General features: G+C 52.1%; 1 protein-coding gene across 4 annotated transcripts in view; it reads right to left on the bottom strand.

Annotated features, from left to right (window-relative positions):
* The window catches only part of TPO (thyroid peroxidase), a 127,364-nt gene that overhangs the window by 44,134 nt on the left and 55,602 nt on the right, over window positions 1-27,628 (bottom strand). For 3 of the 4 annotated variants that reach the window (XM_063594672.1, XM_063594674.1, XM_063594673.1), the window contains 6 exons: window positions 23,231-23,749; window positions 15,616-15,874; window positions 12,481-12,651; window positions 6,167-6,404; window positions 3,798-4,006; window positions 3,240-3,410 (listed from right to left, as the gene is read on the bottom strand). In XM_063594672.1, coding sequence (XP_063450742.1) covers window positions 3,240-3,410; window positions 3,798-4,006; window positions 6,167-6,404; window positions 12,481-12,651; window positions 15,616-15,874; window positions 23,231-23,749 — 1,567 coding nt within the window. The remainder of the gene's footprint in view (window positions 1-3,239; window positions 3,411-3,797; window positions 4,007-6,166; window positions 6,405-12,480; window positions 12,652-15,615; window positions 15,875-23,230; window positions 23,750-27,628) is intronic. The other variant, XM_063594675.1, reaches the window with a different exon arrangement.

Genomic DNA, 27,628 nt, shown 5'->3' on the forward strand with positions numbered 1-27,628 from the left:
ATTGTTCTGGGTGCAGCTGTCCCAGCATTCAGAACACGGCTCCTGAGCACTCACAGTGTTAATATCAACAGGCCTGCACCCCGCTCTTTGTACTGTGCATTTATAACTAATTTAAATCAATGCCTTATTCCTGTCCTCATTTCACATTTGAAACCGTGGAGGCACACAGAGGCTCAGCAATTTGGGAGACAGATTAAATGGCTACGGAAATGTCTGTGGCAGGAGAACATGGAGTTGGGCCCAAGTTAGTGAACTAGAGAGAGAAGACAGGATGAGTTAGGGTTGGCCGATGGGTGTCTCAGACCTTCATATACACAGTCTCATGGGGTCTTGTGAAGAGTGTGGATTCTGACTCGGGGTTGTGGTGGCCCCAGACACCGCAGGTGTAATAAGCTCCTTCATGATATTGTTGCTGCAGCCCTGACTCAGGGATTGTGGTGGCCCCAGAAGCCGCAGGTGTGATAAGCTCCTTGGTGAAGTTGCTGCAGCCAGGGAGCCCACCAGGAGCACTGGCTGCTGTGCACGCACCATGCTGAGACAGGCCCCTGCACCCTGGGGAGCATCCAGACTGGTTCAGAAATAGTCCTGCTTACAATGGATCTTAACTTCAGACAGCTGTTAATTGTTGGACTAAAAATCAAGGAAGATAAATGAAAAAATTTCAAGAACAGAAGAGTGATTTTGATGGCATAGGATGTTCTACAGGAGGCTGGAGGAGCATTCCTCACTTAGGAGACAGATGAGCAACGTCCCAGGCGGAAGGTCAGAGGGCAGGCGGAAGGTCAGAGGGCACACGCACAGGGGGCAGCTCCACACAGGCAGGTTGTAGGACTCCAGCAGTCTCCCTTCCTGATCCACTCTAAGGTCTCACCCATCTTTTATTTGCACCTTGAAGATGCCTGTGAGTAGCACTTTGGGGTCATTCATACTTAAAATGAAGCTAAAATGGACACGTGAAACGTCTGGGTATTTGGGCAAGGAGAGACGCAGGTGTACAGTGAAGTGCACCATAGGAAGGCCTGTTAACATAGAACACGCAACATGCTACACCCTGAAGCACCTGCCATCAGTTCCTTAACTGTAATGCCAACACGGAAAACCAGGAATCGTGGGTGAAGTGGCCGTTTCAAGTTTGTGCAGTCTCTAAGCCAAGGGAACAGGAAAACCTTGCGATTCGTGACCCTTTTGTCACTGAAGGGTCAGTGGCAGAGCCTATGGTCAGGAGTCATGCAATAGTGCTAACAGCAACCACGAGTTTACACAGATGTCATCACCCGACAGAGTAGTTGTGTTTCTATCACCAAGGCTTCTGGAAAGTTCTCTGGGAGAAACATCCTGGTCTGCTGTTCTCTGGGGCACTGTCTAATCTCTGGGTGATCTCCTTGTACACTGTCATTCATGACCAATCCCAAAATGCAGCAGGGGAGCACGTCTGCAAATCTGGCATTGTGCAATTAACAGTTTAAACAGAGGGTTTCTGGCCCAGGCTGCTGGTTTCCAGCCATGACACCCCCCCTCGCCTATGTAGCAGGCCTCTGCCCTATCCATGCCCAGGCAGCTCCTTGTGCCATTAGTGAGTTTGAAAGTTATTTCCGAGGCACCGTTCCCCAGGCCAGCTTTGTTTCTTCCTCTCCTCATCCCTTCTCTCCTCTTCTAACGGGAAGGTGGCTCCCGGGAGGGCACCTGAGACCACAGACTTGGCGGGAGCCGCACCCCTACCTGACCCCTGCCACAGCACTGAGTCCTGGTGGGTCTCTGGTGCACACAGGGTCTCAGCCTCTCCCTTTATGACTGAGGGTCTGGAAGCAGTTGACCACTGCAACCCTTCAAGGAGAAACATTTTGGACTTTCAAAATTCAAATGGAAATTTTGGTATTGTGCTGAATTATACATAATGTAAACTTTACCACCTCCGCCATTTTTAAATGTACAGTTCACTGGCATTGAGCACATTGACCTTGTGCAACTTATCACACCATCCCCCTCCCGGCCGCTTTTTTTTTTTTTTTTTTTGGTAGATGGGGTTTCACTATTTTTCTCAGGCTGGTCTTGAACTCCTGGCCTCAAAGGATTCTCTCACCTGGGTCTCCCAAAGCACTGGCTCCAGGACTCTTTCATCTTCTGAAAACTCTGAGAAAACTGAAAACTGTGGACTTTGCTTGTATTTCTGCTTGCAAACCAGCCAGATTCTTGCACGAGACCATCTCTTTCTTCTGCGGTCTAGGTAAGTGCAGCTTATAGCATGTAGCTCACAGGAGACTGTGAGTCTGATGCCAACTTTCCTCCCCTAAAATGCAGTCCCTGAAGGCAGCTGGTTTGCCTTCTAAAGATTGCTGGTGAGTGTCATCTGAGCAGCCTTCCTCCCAGAACAGCAGCCATTCCTGCTCCTGCCTGCCCTGACGCCACTGTCCCATGAGACCAGAACCAGCTGTCCAGGTTTTGTTGCAGGGCAGTTCTGAAGTAGTTGGAGGATGCAAGCTGCTCTGACAGGAAGCCCCAGCCTCAGGAGTCGCACCCAGAGGGCTCTGCCTCAGAACAGTCAGATGGGGACTCTCATTCTGTTCTTCTCCGCAGAGGGACCCCAGTACATGGCTCTTCCCCCGGGAGGCTCTGTTGTCCAGCACACCTGCTCCCAGGTGCCCTGGGCTGACACCCGCTCAAGCCAGCGCATGGGAGGAGCAGGTGGAGGTGGCCCACGGCTGTCTTGCCTTGCGGCCTGAAAGGTGCCTCCCCATCCTGCTCTCAAATTACCGCCAGGAGGCCACACCTGTCCACACCTAAACATGCGGGAGGCTGGGAGTGGAACCCAGTGGCTGGAGGAGGACCAGGCACGGGCTTGGGAATCAGCCACCTGTAGGAGGTGGAGGTGGAGGTGAGCCTTACTCTATGGGTTACTGGAATGGAGACGTTTGCTGCTGTGTTCCCTTTGAGAAAGCGCCCCTGCGAGTTCACCACAACTTTGCCTGGAACTCATGGACTCCCCTCTCTCTTCCCTCACTGGTGACCCCATTGGTCACGATTCCACGTGCCTGTCCTGAGGCCTCACTACCTAGAAAGAGGCCAGCTGGGAACATGGCCAGCCAAGGGGAGAGCCCTTGCTTTCTATCCCCAAATTGCTCCTGGGAAGATAACAGTTTCAGAAGCACCTTTTGGCGAAGAAATTTTCAATGACATTGCATTGTTAATTTATATCGGAAACATGCAGATGTTTTGTAATTATCATTGAAGAAAGGACTGACCTTTGCAGAGGGGAGGCTGGAAATCCCATCCTTCCTGGGTGCAAGTGAGCTGCTCCCGGCCTTGGAGCTCATACCCGTGCCGGCAGGAATACACCAGCACGCGCCTCCCAGACTCCTCACAGTGCACAAAGTCCCCATTCTCCACGCTCTCTGGGAAGCCACACTTGTCATCTATGAAATGTGGACAGGTTGACATGTAGTCAAACTACGAGAAAAGAAAACCACACACCAACGTCCCTGTCACGGGTGCGCTTGTGCCCTGGAGGGGCTGGTGCCAAGGCCAGGGAGCCCTGCTGTGGTCACTCACTGAGCACCCACGCAGCACACACGGCCTCTTCCCAGATCGGGCCCCACGGGCTCCCTTTCTCTAGGCCTCCAGTTCCTTTCTCACTAGAGAAGGGCCCCGCCCCGCCCCAGGAGCTGCCCTGAGGGTGTAAGGCAGGGCGTTGACACTATTTTCTAAACAGTGGAAAGTTAAAATCAGCTCCTGGGGAAGATAAGCTTTGTTTGATGAGATGCACGTGCTGTAATGTGGTGTGAGAAGAGACCGAACGTCACCTTGAGGAAAGGTTTCCCTCCAGGCCTCCAGGTTCACGCCAGGGATGCTGTCACAAGACTCAAAGTCTTCGGGGAATTTGCCAACTTGGAAGGCATCCACGGGCACCCTGGTGAGGCCGGTGTTGTCACAGATGACCCGAGACAGGGAGTGCTTCTCCAGCTCACGCCTCTGTGCATCCGTGAAGACGTGGCTGTTCTCCCACCAAAACCTCCAGAGAAGGAGACAGTGAGTAAGGTCACGGTGCATGGAGAACCCCCAGGGCAGGCGCTCAGGACCAGCTGCCTACAGCTGTGTGCTGCCACCCTCTCCTGCGGCGTCTGCCCAGACACCCAGCACCCAGGGCCACACAGGTGCAGGCGCTGAGGACCTGAAGGAGACCCTGTGGCGTCTGCCCAGACCCCCGAGCACCCGGGACCACTCAGGTGCAGGCGCTGAGGACCTGAAGGAGACCCTGTGGCGTCTGCCCAGACCCCCGAGCACCCGGGACCACTCAGGTGCAGGCGCTGAGGACCTGAAGGAGACCCTGTGGCGTCTGCCCAGACCCCCAGCACCCGGGACCACTCAGGTGCAGGCGCTGAGGACCAGAAGGAGACCCTGTGGCGTCTGCCCAGACCCCCGAACACCCGGGACCACTCAGGTGCAGGTGCTGAGGACCCGAAGGAGACCCTGTGGCGTCTGCCCAGACCCCCAGCACCCGGGACCACTCAGGTGCAGGTACTGAGGACCCGAAGGAGACGTGGAGGGGCAGCACAGCGTGCACCTGGCTGTCTGAACGAGCGGCCTCAGATGGAAGAGGGGCTCAGAGCCACTTTGCTTGTTGACTATGAGCATCTATTTTGCTGCATTGCTGTTATCTGGGGTGTATTGCTGTGTTAAGAATGATGACAGCAAATCCAGCTATTTTAGAGGGTGCTCCTATGCTGAAGTCAACGTGCCCTGCACAGTCTCTCTACCTTCAGCTTCTTCCTCCAGGCCATGATTAATCAGGAAAATTGCAATGTGAAGAAATGAAGTCCCACTTTCCTCTCAAAATATGAAAATAGTTGCCAAAGCCCCAATAGCTCCCGGCCTGAATGCCGTAAAGCATGCATCTCCCATGTGCATCTCCCCTGCCACGTAAAACTCTTCTGCTTCCCATCACAGGGATGAATTCCTCTTAGAACATGAAAAAGAGACCCCACTGTACGTAAGTTAATTGATCCCATTTTTTCATTGGGGAGATATCTGGTCATAAATACATAGGATGAGAAATTGGGGGCACCACCCTAGGAACCTGCCAGCTGCCTCTGCACTGATTTCAGATGGCGCTTCAGCCACAGGTGGCATAAAACGCATGGGAGACACACGTATGGGGCAAGCTGGTGAAATCTTCCCCCTTCTGAGCAAGTGGCTTCCCATGTCCCAGAGAATTCCAAACCACACGTTTGCTGAAGACACAGCTAAGAGGGAGACAAGTTCTCCTGGTGATTTCTCCCCAGGTGTCCATAGCTCTTTGAAATGCTGCATCTCAGAAATTAGAGATAAAAGTCACACTGGGGAAAGGACAGGAGCCCCGGCGTGTGGCAGATGCACTCTCTGGGAAGAACACAGATCCTTTACAACAAAAATCTGACCTCGGCACAGTGACTACCAAAAATAGAGAGAGAATTGGATAGGTAGGGATGTGTTTAAAAGGAAAAGAAAACATTTTCCTATTGCTTTTGTCTGTGTTGTTCCAAAATCCTAACACTGGTATCCTGTGCACCTGCTTCTACAGGGGGCATGCACTCAGAGTCAGACGGGAACAGGATCTGCCTCTGACTCCCTCCAGTACAAACCTCCAAATTCTAGGTTGAACTTGAGGAGGGAGCAGACATGCATGAGGCAGGCAAAGCGGGACCTCACCTTTCTGCTACCGGCAACCATCTGCTATCTGTAGGAAGGGGCTGGGGGGCTGGGAAGTCCTGTCAAGCCCAGAGGCATCCATGAGCACTGGGCATGGCCTGTGTCTGCACCTGAGTCACTGTCCACCTCTGCGCTTTCCCGGGCATTGTCAGGGGACGTGGGGGATGGGATGCAGTCTCCGGGCTGTCACGATTGTGTCACAATTTTTTTAGTTAGGTGCCTGCTTGCTCGTGTGGTTGGATCTAGGAAAAATCAGCGCTAGCTCCCATTCTAAGTGCTACGTGCTTCGTAGTTGCTTCATTGTTATAAAAACACTGTTCTAGGTTAAGGAAACTGTGGGTGGGAGAAACAACCTGACCAGGCTTACTTAAGAGTTGAATGGTGGAGCCGGGATTTGAATGCAGGTCTGGCTGGCTTCAGAACCAACGCAGACCACCTGCCTCTGTGCAGAACGTGAAGGAAGATGCTCTGGATAGGAACGTACCAGTCACCGTCCCGCAGAGCCTTCATCTGCTTCCCAATGAGACAGGCAAACAGGGGCCCTGTCCGAGCCCTGGGGAGGAAGTTTTCAGCTAGGCCCCCCAGCCAGACATCGACGTTGTCAGGATGCTTGTACAAGTCCAGGATCTTGTCGGCCACGCTCCTGCTGGCGATGGCTGTGCTCAGGTCAGCGGGGGTCTCCAGGCGAGGCAGGCCGCAGAACTCCCTCCACTCATTGTAACCTGCACAGGGGAGAGGCTGCAGGGTTTCTCTCACAGAACTGAACTTTTGTTCAGCCCATCTCACTCATGCCATGGTCCCCGAGACTGGAAGCGCAGCAGGGCAGAGTCCTGTCCCACCCTGTGACACTGCCCGGCAGTTTGCCAGGCTAGGATGTTCCAGCTCGGATGCCAGGCAGAGTCCTGTCCCACCCTGTGACACTGCCCGGCAGTTTGCCAGGCTAGGATGTTCCAGCTCGGACGCCAGAGCTCTTTTTGCAGGTTTGTTCATAAAGGAGCTGGAGACAGCAAGAATGCTGAGTCCATGACATCTAACTGCATTCCTGTTATCGCCCAGCCTGCACTTAGTTCTCGCCTCTACAGGGCAACCGAGACAGCTCTGCATCCTCTTCAGAGTTTGCTTCCCACAATGACATCAGGAGCACACACAGAAGCCAGAACGCCCCCTCCGCCCCCCCCAACACACTCACACACACACACACAAATATCTTTATCTGGCCACTCATCTCCATATTGAAGACTGGAGATCTTTTCTTCCTGGGAGCCCTGGTGAATCCCTGGCCTCTCTTCTCACTCCTCCTCCTGCTCGCTGACCCACGCCTCAGCTGCTCCCTGCCCAGGCCCCCATCCGTGGTCTGACTCTGTGGCTGCGCCTTTGCCTGACACTCGTGCCCCTCCCTGTGCCCCCCTTCTCACATCTGCCTTCGTCCCTCATCCACTCCTCTTGGTTCAGCTGTCACCTCCTCCAGAAGTGCTCCCTCCTCAAGGATGGGCGACCCTCACTCCCATGGGTTCTGATCAGAGCACCGCCCAAGGCCTCTGCTACTGTCTCTACTCATCCACCCGCCCTGTGTGGTGCTTTAGCTAAGACTGTCTGGTTCTACTCTCAGCGCCCTGCCCACCACAGGCTCCCAGCAGAAGTCCTGGACAAGTGCATGCACAGCAACATGTGAGCACTGGGCCGGTTCCCCCCAGGGGCAGTGAGGCTTTCATGGGACAGAAGGTTGGGCCTCTTGGTGTCTCATGTTTAGACCAAACAGAACTGGGAGAAATAGCCAGGCATCCTCCAGTTGGTCTGGGAAGGGGATGCCCATGTGATAAACAGACTCATGGAGCAAAGGGGTGGGAACAACTTGGAAGCAGAGAGATTGGAAGAATGGACAAAGTGAAAGAAGAAGGCATGAGTGAGATTCAAAATCTGCGCTTCTAGAGGCCAGGTGCGGTGGCTCACGCCTGTAATCCCAGCACTTTTGGAGGCCAAGGCGGGCGGATTGCCTGAGGTCAGGAGTTTAAGACCAGCCTGGCCAACATGGTGAAACTCCATCTCTACTAAAAATACAAAAATTAGCTGGGCATGGTGGTGGGTGCCTGTAATCCCAGCTACTCGGGAGGCTGGGGCAGGAGAATTGCTTGAACCTGGGAGACGGAGGTTGCCATGAGCCGAGATCACCCCATTGCTCTCCAGCCTGGGTGACAAGAGTGAGACTTCGTCTCAAAAAAACAAAAAACAAAAAAAATCCTGAGCTTTTAGAAAACTGCTGTCAGGTGCCATTGAGTCCATTTCTTAGAAGGTGGCTCCCTGGTTCACCCTCAGGAGGAACAAGTGTGTGTCTGACTCTTGTGCTCCTAGAGTCACCCCCCTTGGCTGGCCCCGTAGCCCTGGTGCTTCTGCATCTGGCAAGGGTTCCCCCGAGCCCCCGTGAGAAGCTGCGCTGCCTCAGCCTGACTCCTGCTGTCCACGGTGGGCTCTGCCGCCCTGTGATCTGCAGAAACCACTCTCGTTTTCTGTCTCCGGATGGGCCATCCCAGCCCTCTCATCAAAGCCACCGGGAAGTGCTTTGCCCCGTCAAGAGGCACCTGTGTCTCTCCATCTCAGCACCTCCAACAAAATTTCATCTTTATCACCCAATCTACTATAGCCTAGACCATCCCAAACATACCCCACAAATTTCTCAGCTCCAGGAATAGGTAACCTGTAGACACTTGGTTTATATAGAAAACAGACGCCCATTGCCTGCCACAGGGCTTGGGGGACACAGCAGTTATTTCATTAAATATTTACTAAAAGAATGCAGTTATTTTCAGACTAGTGAGAAACCAAAATAATGAGCAAATTAGAGTTCTTAAATGAGGAGAGAAAGTTTCTGTATAGTCAATTTAGGCCATTGTCAAACTGTTTTAAGTAGTCCAAAATAATTAAAACATTTCTAATACCTGCGAGAGATGGAAATCTTAATTTTAAAAAGAAAAAACAACGAAGTTAGAAGGGTAATTTCCTTTCTTATTGCTCTAAGAGGAAACACATTTGCATCTTTTTCCAACTCTAGAGGGAAAATATGCAAGGCCTGGGCAGGAGGTAAAGACATGGAGGCTGAAGCTCATCACAGCTTCAGAGGCCGCAGAGCTGGGAAGAAACAACATCACTTTAGATGTCCCTGCCTGTGGGAGACACTGCAGAAACGGGAATGCAAAAAAAAGTGTTTTTTTGGTTTTTTTTTGACTGAGTCTCGCTCCGTCACGCAGGCTGGAGTGCAGAGGCATGATCTCAGCTCACTGCAACTTCCGCCTCCTGGGTTCAAGCAATTCTCCTGCCTCAGCCTCTCAAGTAGCTGGGATTACAGGTGTCTGCCACCACGCCCAGCTGATTTTTTATATTTTTAGTAGAGACAGGGTTTCACCATCTGGCCAGGCTGGTCTTGAACTCCTGAACTCGTGATCTGCCCACCTCAGCCTCCCAAAGTGCAGGGATTACAGGCGTGAGCCACTGTGCCCAGCAGCAAAAAAGTGTTTTGGGGAAGGTTGCACATTTTATATTCCCCGTAAAGTACAACAAAAGATTTTAGGGCGTAGTGGAAATCATCATCACAGCTCAGCTTGCTGAGCCATGAGCGTTTCTCTTTTATCTGATTTATCCTCAGATCTAACTGATCAGATCTAATGAAGCCTCTGCCAGGTTTGTGGCCTTTCTGGTGCATCAATGCCTCCAGTTGCTGGAATTCAGACCTGGGGAAGTTGCCTAAACTGTCTGTGCTTCAGTCTCTCGATCCATCTTTTAGAAAGTGATCGCAGTCCGGCCTTCTACGGTGGCTGGGGTATAGAGTGCTAACACATGCAGTGGGCTTCGAACTGCAGGCTGCAGGGACCCATGTGTGGCAGCTCTTACACTGCTGTGTCGTGACTCCCCCTGTGTGGGACCCATGTGTGGCAGCTCTTACACTGCTGTGTCGTGACTCCCCCTGTGTGGGACCCACGTGGCAGCTCTTACACTGCTGTGTCGTGACTCCTCCTGTGTGGGACCCTCGTGGCAGCTCTTACACTGCTGTGTCGTGACTCCTCCTGTGTGGGACCCTCGTGGCAGCTCTTACACTGCTGTGTCGTGACTCCTCCTGTGTGGGACCCTCGTGGCAGCTCTTACACTGCTGTGTCGTGACTCCTCCTGTGTGGGACCCTCGTGGCAGCTCTTACACTGCTGTGTCGTGACTCCTCCTGTGTGGGACCCTCGTGGCAGCTCTTACACTGCTGTGTCGTGACTCCTCCTGTGTGGGACCCTCGTGGCAGCTCTTACACTATTGTGTTGTGACTCTTCCTGTGTGGGACCCTTGTGGCAGCTCTTACACTGCTGTGTCGTGACTCCTCCTGTGTGGGACCCTCGTGGCAGCTCTTACACTATTGTGTCGTGACTCCTCCTGTGTGGGACCCTCGTGGCAGCTCTTACACTATTGTGTTGTGACTCTTCCTGTGTGGGACCCTCGTGGCAGCTCTTACACTGCTGTGTCGTGACTCCTCCTGTGTGGGACCCTCGTGGCAGCTCTTACACTATTGTGTCGTGACTCCTCCTGTGTGGGACCCTCGTGGCAGCTCTTACACTGCTGTGTCGTGACTCCTCCTGTGTGGGACCCACGTGGCAGCTCTTACACTGCTCTGTCGCGACTCCTCCTGTGTGCTCACACCAAGCACTCTCGTGTTTGCGTCCCCAATGCTCAAACGTGAGGTTGACTCTACTGTCCTGGGCGCTCAGGGGAGGAACTGGGAACCACACAGGTTAATTAAGAGATTCATCCAAAATTGAACTCCTCAGGTCCAATCCCAGGTCTTCTGAACACAAGTCGGGCTGTGTGCTGGTCTTACTCCTGTTCCCTTCCCGCTAGGCCCTTCTGTCCTTGTCAGCGTTTATTTGCCCAAACATTCATTCATTCATTCATTCATTCATTCATTCATTCAGTGAGGGTTCCCTAAGTGCCTGTTCTGTGCCAGTCGACGGTTCTGGGTGCTAGTGATCACAGCCCTGAAACACAGCCCTTCCTCCTGGGCTTACGATCTATGGGGGCACCCACAGGCCAGTGGGAACATGGGTTTTCGCCTTTGGCCATATTTCAGTTGGTGAAAAGTGAAGCAGAGGAAGGTGGGGGTTGTGAGAGCCGGGAGGGGGTCCCCCACTCTGTGGCACAGTTAGCTTAGGGAAGTCAGCAGTGGGAACATGAGGAGATCAAGCTGTGGGGCCTGAGCAGGGCCAGCAGCAAAGGGGGTCCCAGCCAGAGGCAAGGTGTGTGCTGGGCATGTGTGGGTGTGTGCTGGGCATGTGTGGGTGTGTGCTGGGCATGTGTGGGTGTGTGCTGGGCATGTGTGGGTGTGTGCTGGGTATGTGCTAGGCATGTGCTGGGCATGTGCAGGCGTGTGCTGGGCATGTGCTGGGCATGTGTTGGGTATGTGCAGGTGTGTGCAGGTGTGTGCTGGGTATGTGCTGGGCATGTGTGGGCATGTGCTGGGCATGTGTAGGTGTGTGCAGGCATGTGCAGGTATGTGCTGGGCATGTGTAGGTGTGTGCAGGCATGTGCAGGTATGTGCTAGGCATGTGCCGGGCATGTGCAGGTATGTGCTGGGCATGTGCCAGGCATGTGCAGGTGTGTGCTGGGTATGTGCTGGGCATGTGCAGGCGTGTGCTGGGTATGTGCTGGGCATGTGTAGGTGTGTGCAGGCGTGTGCAGGTATGTGCTGGGCATGTGCTGGGCATGTGCGGGTGTGTGCTGGGTATGTGCCGGGCATGTGAAGGCATGTGTAGGCTGTGCTCCCTGAGCTCTGGCAACAAGGAAGCAGCTGTGTTTGGGTGCAGGGAGTGAGGGGGACAGTGTGCGTTATCCTGACACACATAGGGGCCCCTTCTGCATCCTCCCAACTCACATTTAGTCCCCAGATATTCACAGCCTGCGTGGCTGCTGATCCCAGCCCTTCCAGATGCCACTGGTGAGGAAGACAGGGATGGGGGAAGGGCCAGGGGACAGAGGAAGGCCCAGGGATGGGGCAGGGCAGGACTTGCCAGCACTGTCCATCTCACATGTCACCCACACACAACAGGAGGGCACCTCCCAAGCTCCCAGGGTACGTGGAGAGAACAGAGCTGCACACAGAATAGGAGGTGTCAGGGGATCGGGCCTAGACAGGTGCTGCAGGTTGACCAGACAACCGAACCACCTAGGAGCCCAGAGGAGGGAAGGCTGAGGTGGGCCTGAGGTCAGGGAGTTGGAAACTGGGCAGGTCAGGGAGGAGGCTGCCGGGTGGGGCCTGGGAAAGGCAGGAGCCAGGTGGGGTGTGGGGAGCACAGGGGGCTGCTGGCCTGAGAGGAGCAGCCACTCCTGCCAGGGGCCAGCTTGGACCAGTTAGTTAACAGCAGTCCTGATGTGACGGAATGATCTTTGCGGGCCCTGGGACCTTGTGGTGGGGAGGAGAAGGGGAGGGGGGCACTCTAGCCATCCCAGGAGCTTCCCAGGATACCAGACACAGACCTGCCATTGTCTGCCCGTGCACTCCCTCCTCCCTCTACTAGAAGCGGCTGTTTCTCAAGGTCCCAGCTCATACGTTCCTGGGAGGTTCAGAACCACCCTCTTCGTGCCATTTCTATCTCTAAGAAAAGCTGGAAGTGGCCACTTTAGCTGAATGAACTGGAGCCCTTTAAGAGCCATTGCTTAGAAGGCCTTAGATTTGAGATTGTTTTCCTCTAAATCAGTCTCTCTAGCAGCAGGTTGCTAGCTCGGCAAATCCCGCAGCAGCTGCATGAGGTGTGCAAGGGAAGGAACTGGCAGACCTGGCAGCCCGTGGTCCCGGCCCCTCTGCAGGTTGATGGACGCCAGATCCAAGGTGCTGGAATTGGACAGCACAAAGAGCCTTTCCGTCAGCTCCTCGTTCATCAGCTGATCCTGCACCTGCAGTTTGGCTGGTCTTGCAAGAAGGCCTCGTATTAGTGGGTCCAAACCACCTGGAAAATACCATGCACAAGGCAAGGACAGTTCTTGGCTCAGTTCTAGAGAAACAACAATATCTCATTTTTTTTTTTGAGACGGAGTCTCGTTCTTTCTGTTGCCCAGGCTGGAGTGCAGTGGCGATCTCAGCTCACTGCAAGCTCTGCCTCCCGGGTTCACGCCATTCTCCTGCCTCAGCCTCCCGAGTAATTGGGACTACAGGCGCCCACTACCATGCTTGGCTAATTTCTTTTTGCATTTTTAGTAGAGATGGGGTTTCACCGTGTTAGCCAGGATGGTCTCAATCTCCTGACCTGGTGATCCGCCTGCCTCGGCCTCCCAAAGTGCTGGGATTACAGGCGTGAGCCACCGCGCCCAGCCCAATAGCTCAATCTTATCCTCAGCAAACCTTCGTGTAAGTTCATGAATGCAGCTTGTGTGATTCCAGAGTTTCCTGAATGTCCTCAGGACACTGCCCTTGTTGGCGGGTGAACCACTGGGCTGGCACTGACAATGTGGCTCATGGGGGATGGACCCTCAGAAAGAAAGGGGCCTGGAGAAGGAGCCCACCCGTTTTTAAAGCTTTTTGTTTTATTTCTCAGCAACAGAAAGATTACAAAAAAAAAGAAGCGTTTGCTGAATTCTAACATCCAGAACAGTGAAAGGAAGACTCAGCTTAGCTGAGGGAGTGGCCAGGGTGCCTGGGGACCACTGTTCCTGTCATCTCCAAAGGCCCCGCATGGAAAGCAGGCCCCACGGCCTGTCAGGGTCCCTCTATCTCAGTGGCGTGTGAACCCACCACTGCATGCCACCAGAGTCTTTAAAGGATGGGTTTGGCCTTAGGATGCCCAAAAGGAAGACTTAGAAATCACGACATGCATCGTCCTGTGTGGGATGACCTGGGTGTCTTCAAATGCCGGGCACCTGCTGAGGGCCAGGCTGGCCCTTGCCCCTCTGGGGCACTGCGCATGACTCTGCTCTCATCTAAGCAGGTATCGCTGGATGCACTGCAGCACCCCTGCCCTCCCCACTCCCCACTACACCTGGAGCCAGTCAACTTTTGAGACAGGTTAGAAGCTCCCAGAAAGACTTACAGACTACTGGGAAAGGAATATAAAGAAAAAATGGGGAAGCTTAAAAATAACCCTTCCAAAAAACTAACTGGGGGAATAGGATCATTTTCTTCCAAATAATTAACTTCCTAAGGTAACCCATCATTAACATTCTAAAGATGATGGTGCTGATCATAACTATAGAACAGTTTAGCCTTTTATTTTTATTTTATTTTATTTTATTTTCAAATGGAGTTTCACTCTGCTGCCCAGTCTGGAATGCAATGGCGAGATCTCGGCTCACCTGCACCCTCTGCCTCCCAGGTTCAAGCGATTCTCCTGCCACAGCCTCCTGAATAGCTGACTACAGGCACCTGCCACCACACCCGGCTAATGTTTTTTGTTTATTTTGTATTTTTAGTAGAGATGGGGTTTCACCATGTTGGCCAGGCTGGTCTCAAACTCCTGACCTCAAGTGATCCACCTGCCTCAGCCTCCCAAAGGGCTGGGATTACAGGTGTGAGCCACCGTGCCTGAGCCCAGTTTAGCCTTTTAAAATGCTTTACACACATGTATTTTCCCCACAGATATTAAAAACCTTGTGTAGGATCAGCAAGTGTGCCCATACGGAAGGTTTGCACGGCTGCGATGAGTCATAAGAAAGAAGTGAGACCTGATGAACATCGATGTGAAAATCCTTATGCAAAAATTAATTCAAGATGGATTAAAGACTTACATGTTAGACCTAAAACCATAAAAACCCTAGAAGAAAACCTAGGCAATACCATTCAGGACATAGGCATGGGCAAGGACTTCATGTCTAAAACACCAAAAGCAATGGCAACAGAAGCCAAAATTGACAAATGGGATCTAATTAAACTAAAGAGCTTCTGCACAGCAAAAGAAACCACCATCAGAGTGAACAGGCAACCTACAGAATGGGAGAAAATTTTTGCAATCTACCCATCTGACAAAGGGCTAATATCCAGAATCTACAAAAAATGCAAACCAATTTACAAGGAAAAAACAAACAACCCCACCAAAAAGTGGGCAAAGGATAGGAACAGACACTTCTTAAAAGAAGACATTTATGCAGCCAACAGACACATGAAGAAATGCTCATCATTACTGGTCATTAGAGAAATGCAAATCAAAACCACAATGAGATACCATCTCACACCAGTTGGAATGGCGATCATTAAAAAGTCAGGAAACAACAGGTGCTGGAGAGGATGTGGAGAAAAGGAATGCTTTTACACTGTTGGTGGGACTGTAAAGTAGTTCAACCATTGTGGAAGACAGTGTGGCGATTCCTCAAGGATCTAGAACTAGAAATGCCATTTGACCCAGCAATCCCATTACTTGGCATATACCCAAGGGATTATAAATCATGCTACTATAAAGACACATGCACACGTATGTTTACTGCAGCACTATTTAAAATAGCAAAGACTTGGAACCAACCCAAATGTCCATCAGTGCTAGACTGGATTAAGAAAATGTGGCACATATACACCAAGGAATACTATGCAGCCGTAAAAAAACGATGAGTTCATGTCCTTTTCAGGGACATGGATGCAGCTGGAAACCATCATTCTGAGCAAACTATCGCAAGGACAGAAAACCAAACACCGCATGTTCTCACTCATAGGTGGGAATTGAACAATGAGAACACATGGACACAGGGCGGGGATCATCACATCCCGTCTGTCGTGGGGTGGGGGGCATGGGGAGGGATAGCATTAGGAGAAATATCTAATGTAAATTACGAGTTAATGGGTACAGCAAACCAACATGGCACATGTATACCCTACGTAACAAACCTGCACGTTGTACACATGTACCCTAGAACTTAAAATATAATTTAAAAAAATTATAAAAAGAAGGGAGAGTTCATGGGGACCAGCTGCAGGGACCGCACTCACTCACCTCCACGGAGGAGTGTCCATGGGCTGAAGAAGGCCTGGTGCAGCCACAGCCCGGGCAGGTCGGGGTGCTCCTGGAAGCTGGCGTCCAGCCTCCTCACCAGCGGGTGGATCGTGGCGTGGCCGAAGCGGAAGGCGGCTGTGGAGAACACGTTGGACACAGTGGGGTTGGTGGTGGAGTCATAGCCTTCATAGGGGCCCACGTACTGCTGGAAGGCCTCGGGTCCCAGGATCCTGGGGACGTAATCCCTCAGGGTGATGATCTGTGCAGAGAGGAAAAGCATCTCAGTGAGGCCCAGGATACCAGGGGAGGGTCGCCTCGAGCGGCAGTGTGGAAGAGCATCTTCCTTGACAGCCCCAGGGAGCTGGACCCTTCTTGCCTTGCAATAAGGGCCTCAGCTGAACTTCCCAGAAATGCCTTCTTGCTGATTTTTTCATGGATATTCAGGAGGTGCGTTTATAGGGCTGACTAGAGAGCCTCCTTCCCAGGATGGTGATGGGGCTGGCAGTGGCAAGAGACAGCGCCTCTGTCGAGCCAACAATGGCCACCGGGCCAGGCTGGGCAGCTGGACTCCTGGCTGGATGATTGACAGTGGGGAGCAGTTCCTTTTTCTACAAAGCAACACTAATACCTAATTCCCAGAGCCTTTGTGAGGATTAAATCAAAGCATGTTGTATGGCAGAGAGCTCTGTCGATGGAAAATTACAGTTGCAATCACAGGGCCTGGAAATTACGATTTGACACATGGTCCCAGGAGAATTATGTACCAAGATTCTACTTTCAGGTTTAACAGTGTTTCTTTCAGACAGAAAAATCAGTGTCAAGTTGTTTTGGTATTTAAGGGGAATATTTTGGTCAATAAACTGCATCCAAATGAAGTATAATAGGAATAATTCTAGAATATGAATCTTCTCTTTTAGCTTGCCACTTTAGGAAGGCAAGCGAATTGTTTAAAAATAACCAATATTATTTACACACTTGTAATATGTTTCTTCCATGTGCCAGAATGCATTTCCTAAGCACGTAATTTGGTCCTTCAGGGAGACCAGGGAGAGCCGTGAGTCTTGTGTGGCCTGGGCCTTCACTGAAGGTGCACCTGCCCTCGCTGTCCCGCTCCACCTCGGAGACCTGGACAGACAAGGAGGAAAAGGCAGCATCCAAATGTTTCCCAGTGGGGTTTCCGTCCCTGTGCTAGTTCATCCATTGGTGAGAAGCACCGTGCTATGGGTCAGCGTCCCAGAGAGTAGTTGCACGACTTCATCGTGCAAACAGCCTCTCCACCTCAGGTGCAATTTATGTGGCAACGTTTCTGAGCCACACAGGTGTCCAAGGGGCTCCTCCTAACCGCGTGAGAAGGTCCGTGTGCTTCCCACATTCAGAACTCAGGCAGCACCTTCTGTTCCCTGGAACATTCTTTGGTTTCTTCTCACTATAAAAGAAAGGAAAAGGCCTCTCTCTTTTTAGCCCAGGGACTGAGACAATTTCAAATTCAAGCGCAAGCTATCTTAAGGAAGACACCTCTTCCCCTTCTTGCCTACCTGAAGTTTGACTTGTGAGCCAGGGGATGCAGCAAGCACAGGCAGAGAACTGAGGCCTGAGCCTCAGGTTCAGCAGCTCCACCTGCGCCCTTCATCAGAGCCTCACAGACACTGCACTTCCTGTGTCTGATCTTGCCAGAGCTCTGAACAGTGTGTCTCTCCTCTTCCCCACTGCCTCCTCATCTGATCTGAAACGTCCCTGGTAAGTGATTGGCTCAGATACTGCAGCCTCCCCTGGGAGCCGTCGAGGTTGGGCAGAAGCACCCATTGTTCTGACCAATGGGGCCCTGAAACTTGAATCTTGAGTCAGGCGCGGTGGCTTGTGCCTGTAATCCCAGCACTTTGGGAGGCCAAAGTGGGAGGATTGCTTGAGCCCAAGATCAAGACCAGCCTGGGCAACATAGTCAGACTCTTTGTTTCTACAAAAAATTTTAAAAAATTAAAAATTAGCCAGGTGTGGTGGTGTACACCTGTAGTCCCAGCTACTTGGGTGGCTGAGGTGGAGGATTGCTTGAGCCCAGGAGGTTGAGGCTGCAGTGAGCTATGATTGTGCCACCGCACTTCCGCCTGGGTGATAGAGGAGATGCTTTCTCAAAAAGAGAAAAAGAAAACACTTGAACCTTGTAAACAGTTCTCTGGAATTTTCATGGCAATTCTTCTGAAAATGCTTCTGGTACTTCTTTACCTGGTCGCATGGGGGAAATGGTTACTCTGAACTATTGGACCTGGGCAGATGCCATACTGTGAGACCTGGGCATCATCGCTGTCAGGTGCCCCTCCTGCTCACCTCCCAGGTGGGCCATGTCTTCTTCCTCTGCTGGCGGTGCCGTGTAGAGGCCTCATCTTCCCAGGCTGCTTCAAGCTGCTCCTCCACGTCTGCTCTCACCCCAGCCTCCTGGTTCCCCAAAGCCTCTGCCAAAGCCACCAGGTGCTGACTTGTGGCCACTCTCCATTTCTTTGCCTTCACAACTCACCAGTGGGAATGACTGAAAGGTCCACACTTGGAAAAATGATGGGCGTGAAGGTGACGGGAAGCCAGGACCCCAGCACACGGGGAGACCAGGACAAAGAGACCTGGAGATGCGATCCTTGTCACTGACGGTGGGAAACAGCCGCGTAGCCCCTGGCACAGGCTCCTCTGAACTTTCCGACTCTCGACTGCTTTCAAAGTCACCCACCCTGCTCTATGCAGAACATCACTCAGCATTTTCTCAAACATGCCCTACTAGTCCAATAAGAGGCTCCCATATGCTTGCTGAGGGTGCTCCGGGGAGGAGGCTGAGCAGGCACCCAGCTCCCCAAGGACGTGACACAGCCAGGCCTGGCTTGTGCTCCTCCGCAGGAAGCCCTGCAGCATGGCGCACCTGGGCTTGGTCCAGCCTTGAGGTAGGGGCCTGGCTGTCCCTGCAGGGCAGGGAACAGCCTCCACAGCTACCCCTGGAGAGGAACGACCAGGAGACTTTGTCAGCCAACATTGGAGGCCACTGGGGGATGGGGCCCTGCAGATAAAGGGGCCTGGGTGGGGCAGCAACAGCACCCACTGCAGAAACGGCCCTTTCTCTTTCTTTCCAGCCTTGGAAGCATGGCTTTATCCATCTGCTCCTTTGCTCTGGAAGAGCAACCAATCTGAAAAAGTACTCAGCTACAGCAAAGGTCAGCAGCCGAGTGGCCCAGGGATGCAGCCCCTGCCCCGAGACATGGATCTGCCTGCCCGGGATGGGGATGTCCAGGGAGATCTGCAGTCCCTCCAGGGTCTGGTTCTACCTCCACACACATCCAAAGCAAAGCTTCTGTGGGTCCCTGGATATCTGGGGAAATCAAGGCTGTGCTCCAGAAATAGGTCTGCTATCTGATGGCCGGGGCATAGAAAACATCCACGCCAGATATTTGGGATGTCTTTATCTTTTCACCCTGTGGAACCCAAACTCCATGCTGCCTGGATGGCACACCCAGACTCCCCGAGGATGGCTACCTCCTCTCTGCCTCCCTCACACCTGTGCTGGGAAGGGTTTCCTTTCTCATTCTTTTCTTGTCTGTAGAACACAAAAGTTATCACCAAAGTGAGCAACTGATTGTGAGTTCTTGTCTTATGACACACCTAAAGCAGCTAGGGTTTTCTGGGATTGAAGAGCAAGAGCTTCAGTTCCTCCTGGTGGGAAGCAGGGCTTATGGAACCAGGGTCCTGTGGGATCTCAAGCCAGCAAGAACAAATTTATGAGCCCTTCCTACGTGCGAGTGCCCCGAGAGATGCCGGGTCCTAGGAACCAGCACAGAGGGCGGCCCTGCAGATCCCTCCCAAACATGCCCACAGCAGAAGTCCTGTGGCCCAGGGCTGAGGGAGGGGATAGCTCTCAGCTTTCAACAAAAGAAATTAGAGGAGCCAAGATCCTCAGAGTGGGGGCGGCTGTGGTTGGGCCCTGACAAATTAGAGTGGGTATGGTGAGGACAGACGCAACAGCAGGGACATGGTGTGGACAGATGCAGCAGGAGGAAGGTGGTGTGGACGGATACAGGAGGAGGGAGGTGGTATGGACGGATGCAGGAGGAGGGAGGTGGTATGGACGGATGCAGCAGGAGGAAGGTGGTGTGGACGGATGCAGGAAGAGGGAGGTGGTATGGACGGATGCAGGAGGAGGGAGGTGGTATGGACGGATGCAGCAGGAGGAAGGTGGTGTGGACGGATGCAGGAGGAGGGAGGTGGTGTGGACGGATGCAGGAGGAGGGAGGTGGTATGGACGGATGCAGCAGGAGGAAGGTGGTGTGGACGGATGCAGGAGGAGGGAGGTGGTGTGGACGGATGCAGGAGGAGGGAGGTGGTATGGACGGATGCAGCAGGAGGGAGGTGGTGTGGACGGATGCAGGAGGAGGGAGGTGGTGTGGACGGATGCAGCAGGAGGAAGGTGGTGTGGACGGATGCAGCAGGAGGGAGGTGGTGTGGACGGATGCAGGAGGAGGGAGGTGGTGTGGACGGATGCAGGAGGCGGGAGGTGGTGTGGACGGATGCAGGAGGAGGGAGGTGGTGTGGACGGATGCAGGAGGCGGGAGGTGGTGTGGACGGATGCAGGAGGAGGGAGGTGGTGTGGATGGATGCAGCAGGAGAAACATGGTTTGGACGGATGCAGGAGGAGGGAGGTGGTGTGGACAGATGGAGGAGAAAGCTGTGACTCCCGGCTCTGAGTTGAGCTTTCCTGTGTCTTGCTGATGTGTGCATTAGCCTGGCCCTGGCTGGCTCGTGTGTGTGTGTCTGTGTGTGTGTGTGTGTAGGGGGTTTGAGGGGTGATGGGGGGGGATGCTATTTCTCTTTCATAAAGTTGCCCTGGCATCTCTTTTCATTGTGTAATGTTTTTCAGAAGAAGAGAGATTCAGATTACAAAATTACCAAACTATGAGTCGGTAGAACCAGGGAGAGAAAAATGAGGCTTCCAGGCCCAGGCCACCGTGGATCTTTCAAATACGGCTGGAAGTCGCAGCAGTGGCTCTATCGACACGTTAAACACAACTTATTATTTTAATGTATCAGAGGTTTTTGCAAAAAGCACCAAAGAGGACCTATTAACTGAAAAAAATACAAAAGGAAATTCAAAAGTGAAATGTAAAACCAAGAAGAAAAGAATGTTCACAGTTTTTTAAAAAGCAGAACACACAGAAAATGAATTGAGGAAGGTAAATATGAAACAGAGAAGAACAATTTTCCTATTGGTTGCTGTTGTTATTATTTCATTAATAATAAGAAAAGGCAGCTGGGTGCAGTGGCTCAGGCCTGTAATCCCAGCACTTTGGGAGCCTGAGGCAGGCGGATCACTTGAGGAAAGGAGTTCAAGACCATCCTAGCCATCCTAGCCAACCTGGCAAAACCCCATGTCTATTAAAAGTATAAAAATCAGCTGGGAGTGGTGGCACATGTCTGTGGTCTCAGCTACTTGAGAGGCTGAGGCAGGAGAATCGCTTGAACCCGGGAGGTGGTGATTGCAGTAAGCCAAGGTCTCACCACTATACTCCAGCCTGGGTGACAGCGTGAGACTCTGTCTCAAAAAAAAGAAGAAGAAGGAGAAGAAGAAGAGGAGGAGGAGGACAAGGAGGAGCAGCAGCAGCCACAGCCGCAGCAACCAAATGTCATTATTTCTAGGTCAGTGGGATTCTCAGTAACTTGGAATTAAACTGTCTCTAATCTACAATGACTGGGCCTGGTAATAATTCACGCCTCTAAATAATCCCAGAACTCCATGGAGAAGAAAGACAACAGGGTGCATGACAATTGAGCGTTTCCCGCTCTGTGAACGGGCTCCAGGGATCAGAGGCAGCTGCTCTTCTCACAGCTCCCTGGGCTGGATGAGGTTCTCACTCAAAGAAGGTTCAAACCAAATCCTGCTCCTGAGGAGACAGAAGGGGCAGGACTTCCAGAATTGTTTTTGAGATTCTACTTCATTCACAAACTCAACATATATTTATGAAACAACCTGGCAAATTGTGGGTCCTGAGAAAAAAGAATTAAATGGATGAACATCTGCCCGTGGAGGTCGCAGTCAGGGAAGGGGCACAGAAGAAGCGAGGAAGCAGACAGGAGCGCCGAAGGCCTCAGGGGGTTGAGCAGAGGGGAGAAGGCAGCCGTCTGGGACCTGCCTCCCCACGCGTGTGGCCGGAAGTCCAGGCTCACGGAGACGAGGACCTGGATTCCACCGCTCAACAGCTCCTGGGTTTACATTCCCGTTTGCACGGGGAAGCAGGAAAGTGTCTGAGTCGCTGCTTGAAAGCGACGTGGGTGCCTGATGATTTTTACTTCACATGGTGACAAGGTTCCTGTTTTCATTTCTAACTCGATCTTCTCACCCACATAAGCCTCCTCCGTCCGGCTGATGCTCCCCTCCAAGCGCTACTGTGTGGATGTGCGTTAGGACAGTGAGCTCGTCTGCCGTGTTTGCTGTGTGGATGTGCGTTAGGACAGTGAGCTCGTCTGCCGTGTTTGCTGTGTGGATGTGCGTTAGGACAGTGAGCTCATCTGCCGTGTTTGCCGGAGAAGTGCGCGGGCCTGCTGCTGCCAGCCCCTGTTCCAGGAAGCTCCAGGTCCCCTCGCCACCCAGGAACTAAGGGTTAACGCCCAGCACATGGGGGCTTCCCAGGCCCTCTGCTCTGACCTTTGGGGCCTGGACCCCAGTGCAGTGAAGGCCAGAAAGCGGCAGGGGCGCATGGTGCCCGGGGGCAGCCGGTGCCACACACAGCCCCTGTGCCTCCTCGGACAAGACTCCAGTGCCTCCTTTAGAACAGGACTGACGCGCACTTCCCTGCAGGCTCCCAGCGAGGATTGCAGACACGATGCCCAGGCCGCCACAGGGCCTGGTGCAACAGACACACACGGTGACTCGCAGTATCAAACAGCCCGTCCTTCTTCCTAACAACCCCGTGAGACCCCTACAGTCAGGGACCGCATTTCTAGGTGCATAAGTGCTTTTCTCCATCACACAATTAATAAAAGGCCAACTTGACTCTCCATTCAAGACCCTCTCATGTGATACTTAAGAAAGTCATAAAATGAAGAAAGGTTTCAAATAGACTCTAACTTGTTAGTTCAGAATCCTCACACAGAGTCGGTTCTTCATTCACTGCATTGTCTCTGAAATACAAAAACACCAGCACCCCTGGTCCACCCACCTCCAAGGGTTGTTCTGGGAATTATTAAATGAGTTGAAATCTGTAAAGCACGTAGCTTGGCTGTGCGCACCGGGAAACCTGGGTGGTCTGGCTGCCATTGTTGGGGGGCTGTGGTTGTTGGGTCTTGGTGGGATAATCACCAGCCTGCTGGAGGGTAAGCAGGTGGGACAGAGGGGCCCCGGAGGGCCGCCAGCTCCGGAGTTACCCTTCGGCCCCTGCACAGGAGCTCACGATGACCCTCCACACGCCCATGCAGGGCGCCCAGCAAGACTGCGCACCCACACAGGGCCCCACGAGCTGGAGCTCACCCATGTGGGCGCCCATGATGGCTGTGCAAGTACCTGGGAGAGAGAAGCCACGATGCTGCGCACCCACACGAGGCGCCCCCCGCTTTGCCGGCAGCCACCCAGGGCGCCCAGGACCACCCCGCGCACCTGGTGCAGAGCGCCCACGACCTTGCGCGCCTCCTGGTACACGGCGTCCGCGCTCCAGTGCGCATTGAGGGCCTTGAGCGCCGCGGCCAGGCGGTTGTGCTCGCGCAGCCACAGCGTGTGCAGTGCCGTCAGGGAGGGGACCTCGCTGGCGCGGCCGTCTCCGGCCAGGAAGCAGGGCCCGCGGGTCTCTCCGGGGATGCCGGGCTCGGGCGCACAGGCCGCAGGCGCGCGTGGCGGCGCGAAGGGCAGGTAGGCGCGGCCGGAGTCCCGGAGGCGCGCATGGACGCGGAGCAGCCCTTCGGCACTGGTCCAGTTCCGCAGCTGCCTCTCTAGGGCCGGGGAGCTGCCATACACGGTGGACGCGTCCAGGAACGAGGTCAACCCGTTCATCTGCTGCCGCGGGTTGGCCGTGGACAGGTTCCCAAAGAGCGCGCCTTTGTCCCCGGTGCCGCAGGCGGCCGAAGAGCGGTAGAAGGGCAGACAGGCGGTGCCCGCGGCCGGCCGGGCCTCCTCCGGGAGCTGCAGGCAAAGGGGAGTTCAAGGTCACCCAGGGCCCTCGTGCACCCTTTGTAAGACTCTAGAAGTTCGAGGCCGGCGACGACCCCGCAGCGCCGCACGTTTCGCTGCCCCTCCAGTCCTCTGCAGGGGTCAGTCCAGCCAGTCCCCTCACCGCCCCCCCTGGCCTGCTTACCGGTGGTCTCTTGCCTGGAAGAGGCTGCAGGGGTCGGTCCAGCCAGCCACCCACCTCCCCCCGGCCTGCTCACCGGTGGTCTCTTGCCTGGAAGAGGCTGCAGGGGTCGGTCCAGCCAGCCCCGCACCTCCCCTCAGCCTGCTCACTGGTGGTCCCTTGCCTGGAAGAGGTTGAACCCAGAGGATGGACCCCACATCCTAAGAGTCCACATCTCCCCAAAGCTCAGACGCTCTTGGCCTAAGCCAGTCTCGCTCCTGCTCAGACCTGCTCTAGCTGCTCATGGAATCCCCGGTCTGGTTTATTTTCTGACTTTCGGAAGAGCTGACCTCTTTCTTTCCAGTGCCATGGACTTGGTTTAGGACCACAATGAGTAAACAGTCTGCGAGTTTTGTGGGCATCACTGTTTAGTGTAAAGGCAGCTTGAGGGGAGTGAGGAGACCTTGGGTGGGATTCCAACTCTGGCTGTGGCCAGCTTCCATCTTCTCATCTGTAACATGGAGATCTAAAACATTTTTTCCAGATTTACAGGTTTCCTGGGAAGAGTCGCCAAGACTCTTCCATGGGAAGAGTCGAGCTCTGTGGGCTGCAGAGAGCATGTGCCCTTTCCCTGTCAGCTCTTCCTCCCTGGGGAGGTGTCACGGGGTCAGGGCCTACCCTGGGCGTTATCAGATTTAGGAGGTTAAATCGCTCATCCAGAATCACAAGATCACCGGGGTTGGCCAGATTCCGAAAGAGACTCTTCCTGAAGATCACGGTCTTCTCGTAATAGGACATTATTATTACCAGTGAAAATAAGGGGAAAGCTCCTCTCGGGGCAAAGTGCAGCCTGGGCACTGAGGAGTAGGAAGGAACAGAAGACCTGGGGTCAATTAGGGAAATGCGGCCAGCGAGCCAGCAGCCGCTCAGGGGTTAGCCGCTCGGTGCCGTGCGGTGCAGGGAGACAGGCCGAGCTCCTGATGGACCCAGGCACAGGAGGTGCAGGAGAAAGAATGCAGGTGAGAGGGAGTCGGCCTTGTGGTGAAGCAGCAAAGCAGATGCTGTCAGAACCCCTCTGGGCAGCACCCAGGCCTGGCAGCTGTGCAGCCCAAGGCCAGCTGGGGGTTGGGGCAGCGACGAGGCCCTAGCCTTGGCTCAGAGCCAGCACAGGGTCCACATTTAAAAAGGTCATGCATTAAAAAAGGGCTTCCGGCCGGGCGCGGGGGCTCACGCCTGTAATCCCAGCACTTTGGGAGGCCAAGGGGGGCGGATCACGAGGTCAGGAGATCAAGACCATCCTGGCTAACAAGGTGAAAGGCCGTCTCTACTTAAAATACAAAAAATTACCTGGGCGTGGTGGCGGGGGCCTGTAGTCCCAGCTACTCGGGAGGCTGAGGCAGGAGAATGGCGTGAACCCGTGAGGCGGAGCTTGCAGTGAGCCGAGATCACGCCACTGCACTCCAGCCTGGGCGACAGAGCGAGATTCCATCTCAAAAAAAAAAAGGAAAAAAAAAAAAGCGCTTCCACTGAGAGCCTCAGGGAGGCCTGCGAGGCTTAGAGTAGAGGAGGTGAGGACTTGGGGCCAGCAGGGAACCCAGGGAGGAGCTGAAATTCAGCAAAAGAGTAGGAAAGCCAAGAAAACCGTGACAGCCGGAACTTCAGTGCACGCCCTTCAGAATATACAGGCCCAGAGGCCCCAAGAATGAGAGGAAATAGAGGAATTAAATTGAAGAGCACAAATAATAATAAAATTACAAATAAATAACAAGGAGCTGCAAATTCTCCTACTCACTGATTCAAAGAGACTCTTAAGAAGAGCTGAAAGTCTCTCTAGAAATCAATGAAAAGTTAACTCACTTGTTAAGAAAATTCAAGCACACCAGCAAAGCCTTCCTCAGAAGAAAATCTGTGCTCTTTAAATTGCTTTCATCAAAACAACAAAAACCAAGAAATTAAGTAGCTATTTTAAGAATTTAGTTAAGTAACAAAGAGCTAAAGCAAAAATAAATGAGAAAGTTAAATGAATGCATGCAGAAGTTAAAATAATTAACTATGAATAAAAGACCTGGTGGGAAGAAAACATGAAGCCCTGCTTCACAACCCAGTGTGGAAAACAAAGAAAGAGCACAGAGTGAGGCAGGATTTGCCATGAGAAAGGAGCAGGGCTCAGGCATGCAGGAGAGATGAGAAGAATCAGGAGCGACTGTATATGCGGTTTCATGGCAACACATTGGAAAATGAAGAACAGATCGATGACTCCCTAACAAAACAGAAATAACCACAGCTTTTCCAAGAAGAAATGTAAAACTCCAATGGACAATGAGGATGGAAGAGATAGACAAGGTGATCAGAAATCCAGAGGTCAGATGGCATTGACGGTGGACTTCTATCAAATCTCGAAAGGACAGGTAACTCCAAGGTTGCTTAAACTATTTCAGCCATGGAAAAGATGAAAAGGGCCCCAGTGCACTCTACAGAGTCAGTGAAACTTTTGTATTGGCCTCTGATGAAAACAGGACAAGGACAGGGCATACAGATCAATATCCCTTCTAAATAAAATAATAAAAGATAGGGCAGCCAATCAAAACAGCAATTACCATAGTCAAATAGAATCTATTCACAGAATGGTTCTGTGTTGGAGAATAGAGTTATATTTTCCAGGGTTTCAGCAAATTAAAGAAGAAAAATTAATATCACAGGTACTTAAAATGCAATAACACAATTTACTATTACTTACCATTCCTGGTTAAATAGAAATAGAATAGATTGGAATTGCTAAAATATAATGTAGAAACAATAACAAATATTATCTCGAGCAGTGAAACAATGGAACAATTTAATTTAAAATTAAGGACTAGCAGAAACTCCCACTATCATTGTTGGTACTTAGTACTATCTCAGTTAGACCAAAGTCTAGAAAATAAAATAAGAGCTGGTAAAACTACTATAAGAGAAAATAAGATTTAAAACATAATAAAATTATTTTTTTCTTAATGCTATGTTAGATGTCTACAACATCTAAAAATTCTAAAAAATTGATAACATTTCTTTAAAAAATGTCTTCGATCTGAGGAAAAGTATAAAACTGTTCTTTTCCTTCTTTCCTTTTTGTTTTGTTCTTTAGCAAAGTACCATGAATGGTAATGGAGAAAAAAAAAAATCCCTTCATAATGACAAAAAAGTTGATCAAAATCAGGTGTGTAAATTTAACAAAATAATCACATGATCTACAAAAAGAAAATCATAAAACATCATTAAATATACAAAAAATTTGGGAAAAGATCATTTCTCTCTAAATGAGTGTGTAAATTAAATGCAATTTCATTTACAATAATAATGATAGTACTTTTTCATTTTGAAATAGATAAATTAATTTTAAAGTTTATATGAAGATACAAATTCCATTATTTATTTATTCCTTAATAAACTAGGGAAAAGAATGGTGATGCAGTATTGACTTGACAGATAATAGGATATACTACTATAAGGCCGCTATGACCAAGTCCACACAGTATTGTCAACAAGAACAGATGAATCTGTTAATAAAAGAAGACAGACAGCCCAGAACCAGACCCCAGTTCTTCTGTGACAAAGTGTTATCTAGGCCTGTGGGGAGAGGAAGGGCAGAACCAGCTGATTTTCCATCTGGATGGGAATAAAACGCACCCAGACTGTCCACTGTGCAAAATGAATGGAAACCCATGCTGTAATACCTCCCAGGAGGTCACTGT

Source organism: Pan paniscus, chromosome 12, assembly GCF_029289425.2.
Source record: "Pan paniscus chromosome 12, NHGRI_mPanPan1-v2.0_pri, whole genome shotgun sequence".
Lineage (NCBI taxonomy): Eukaryota > Metazoa > Chordata > Mammalia > Primates > Hominidae > Pan > Pan paniscus.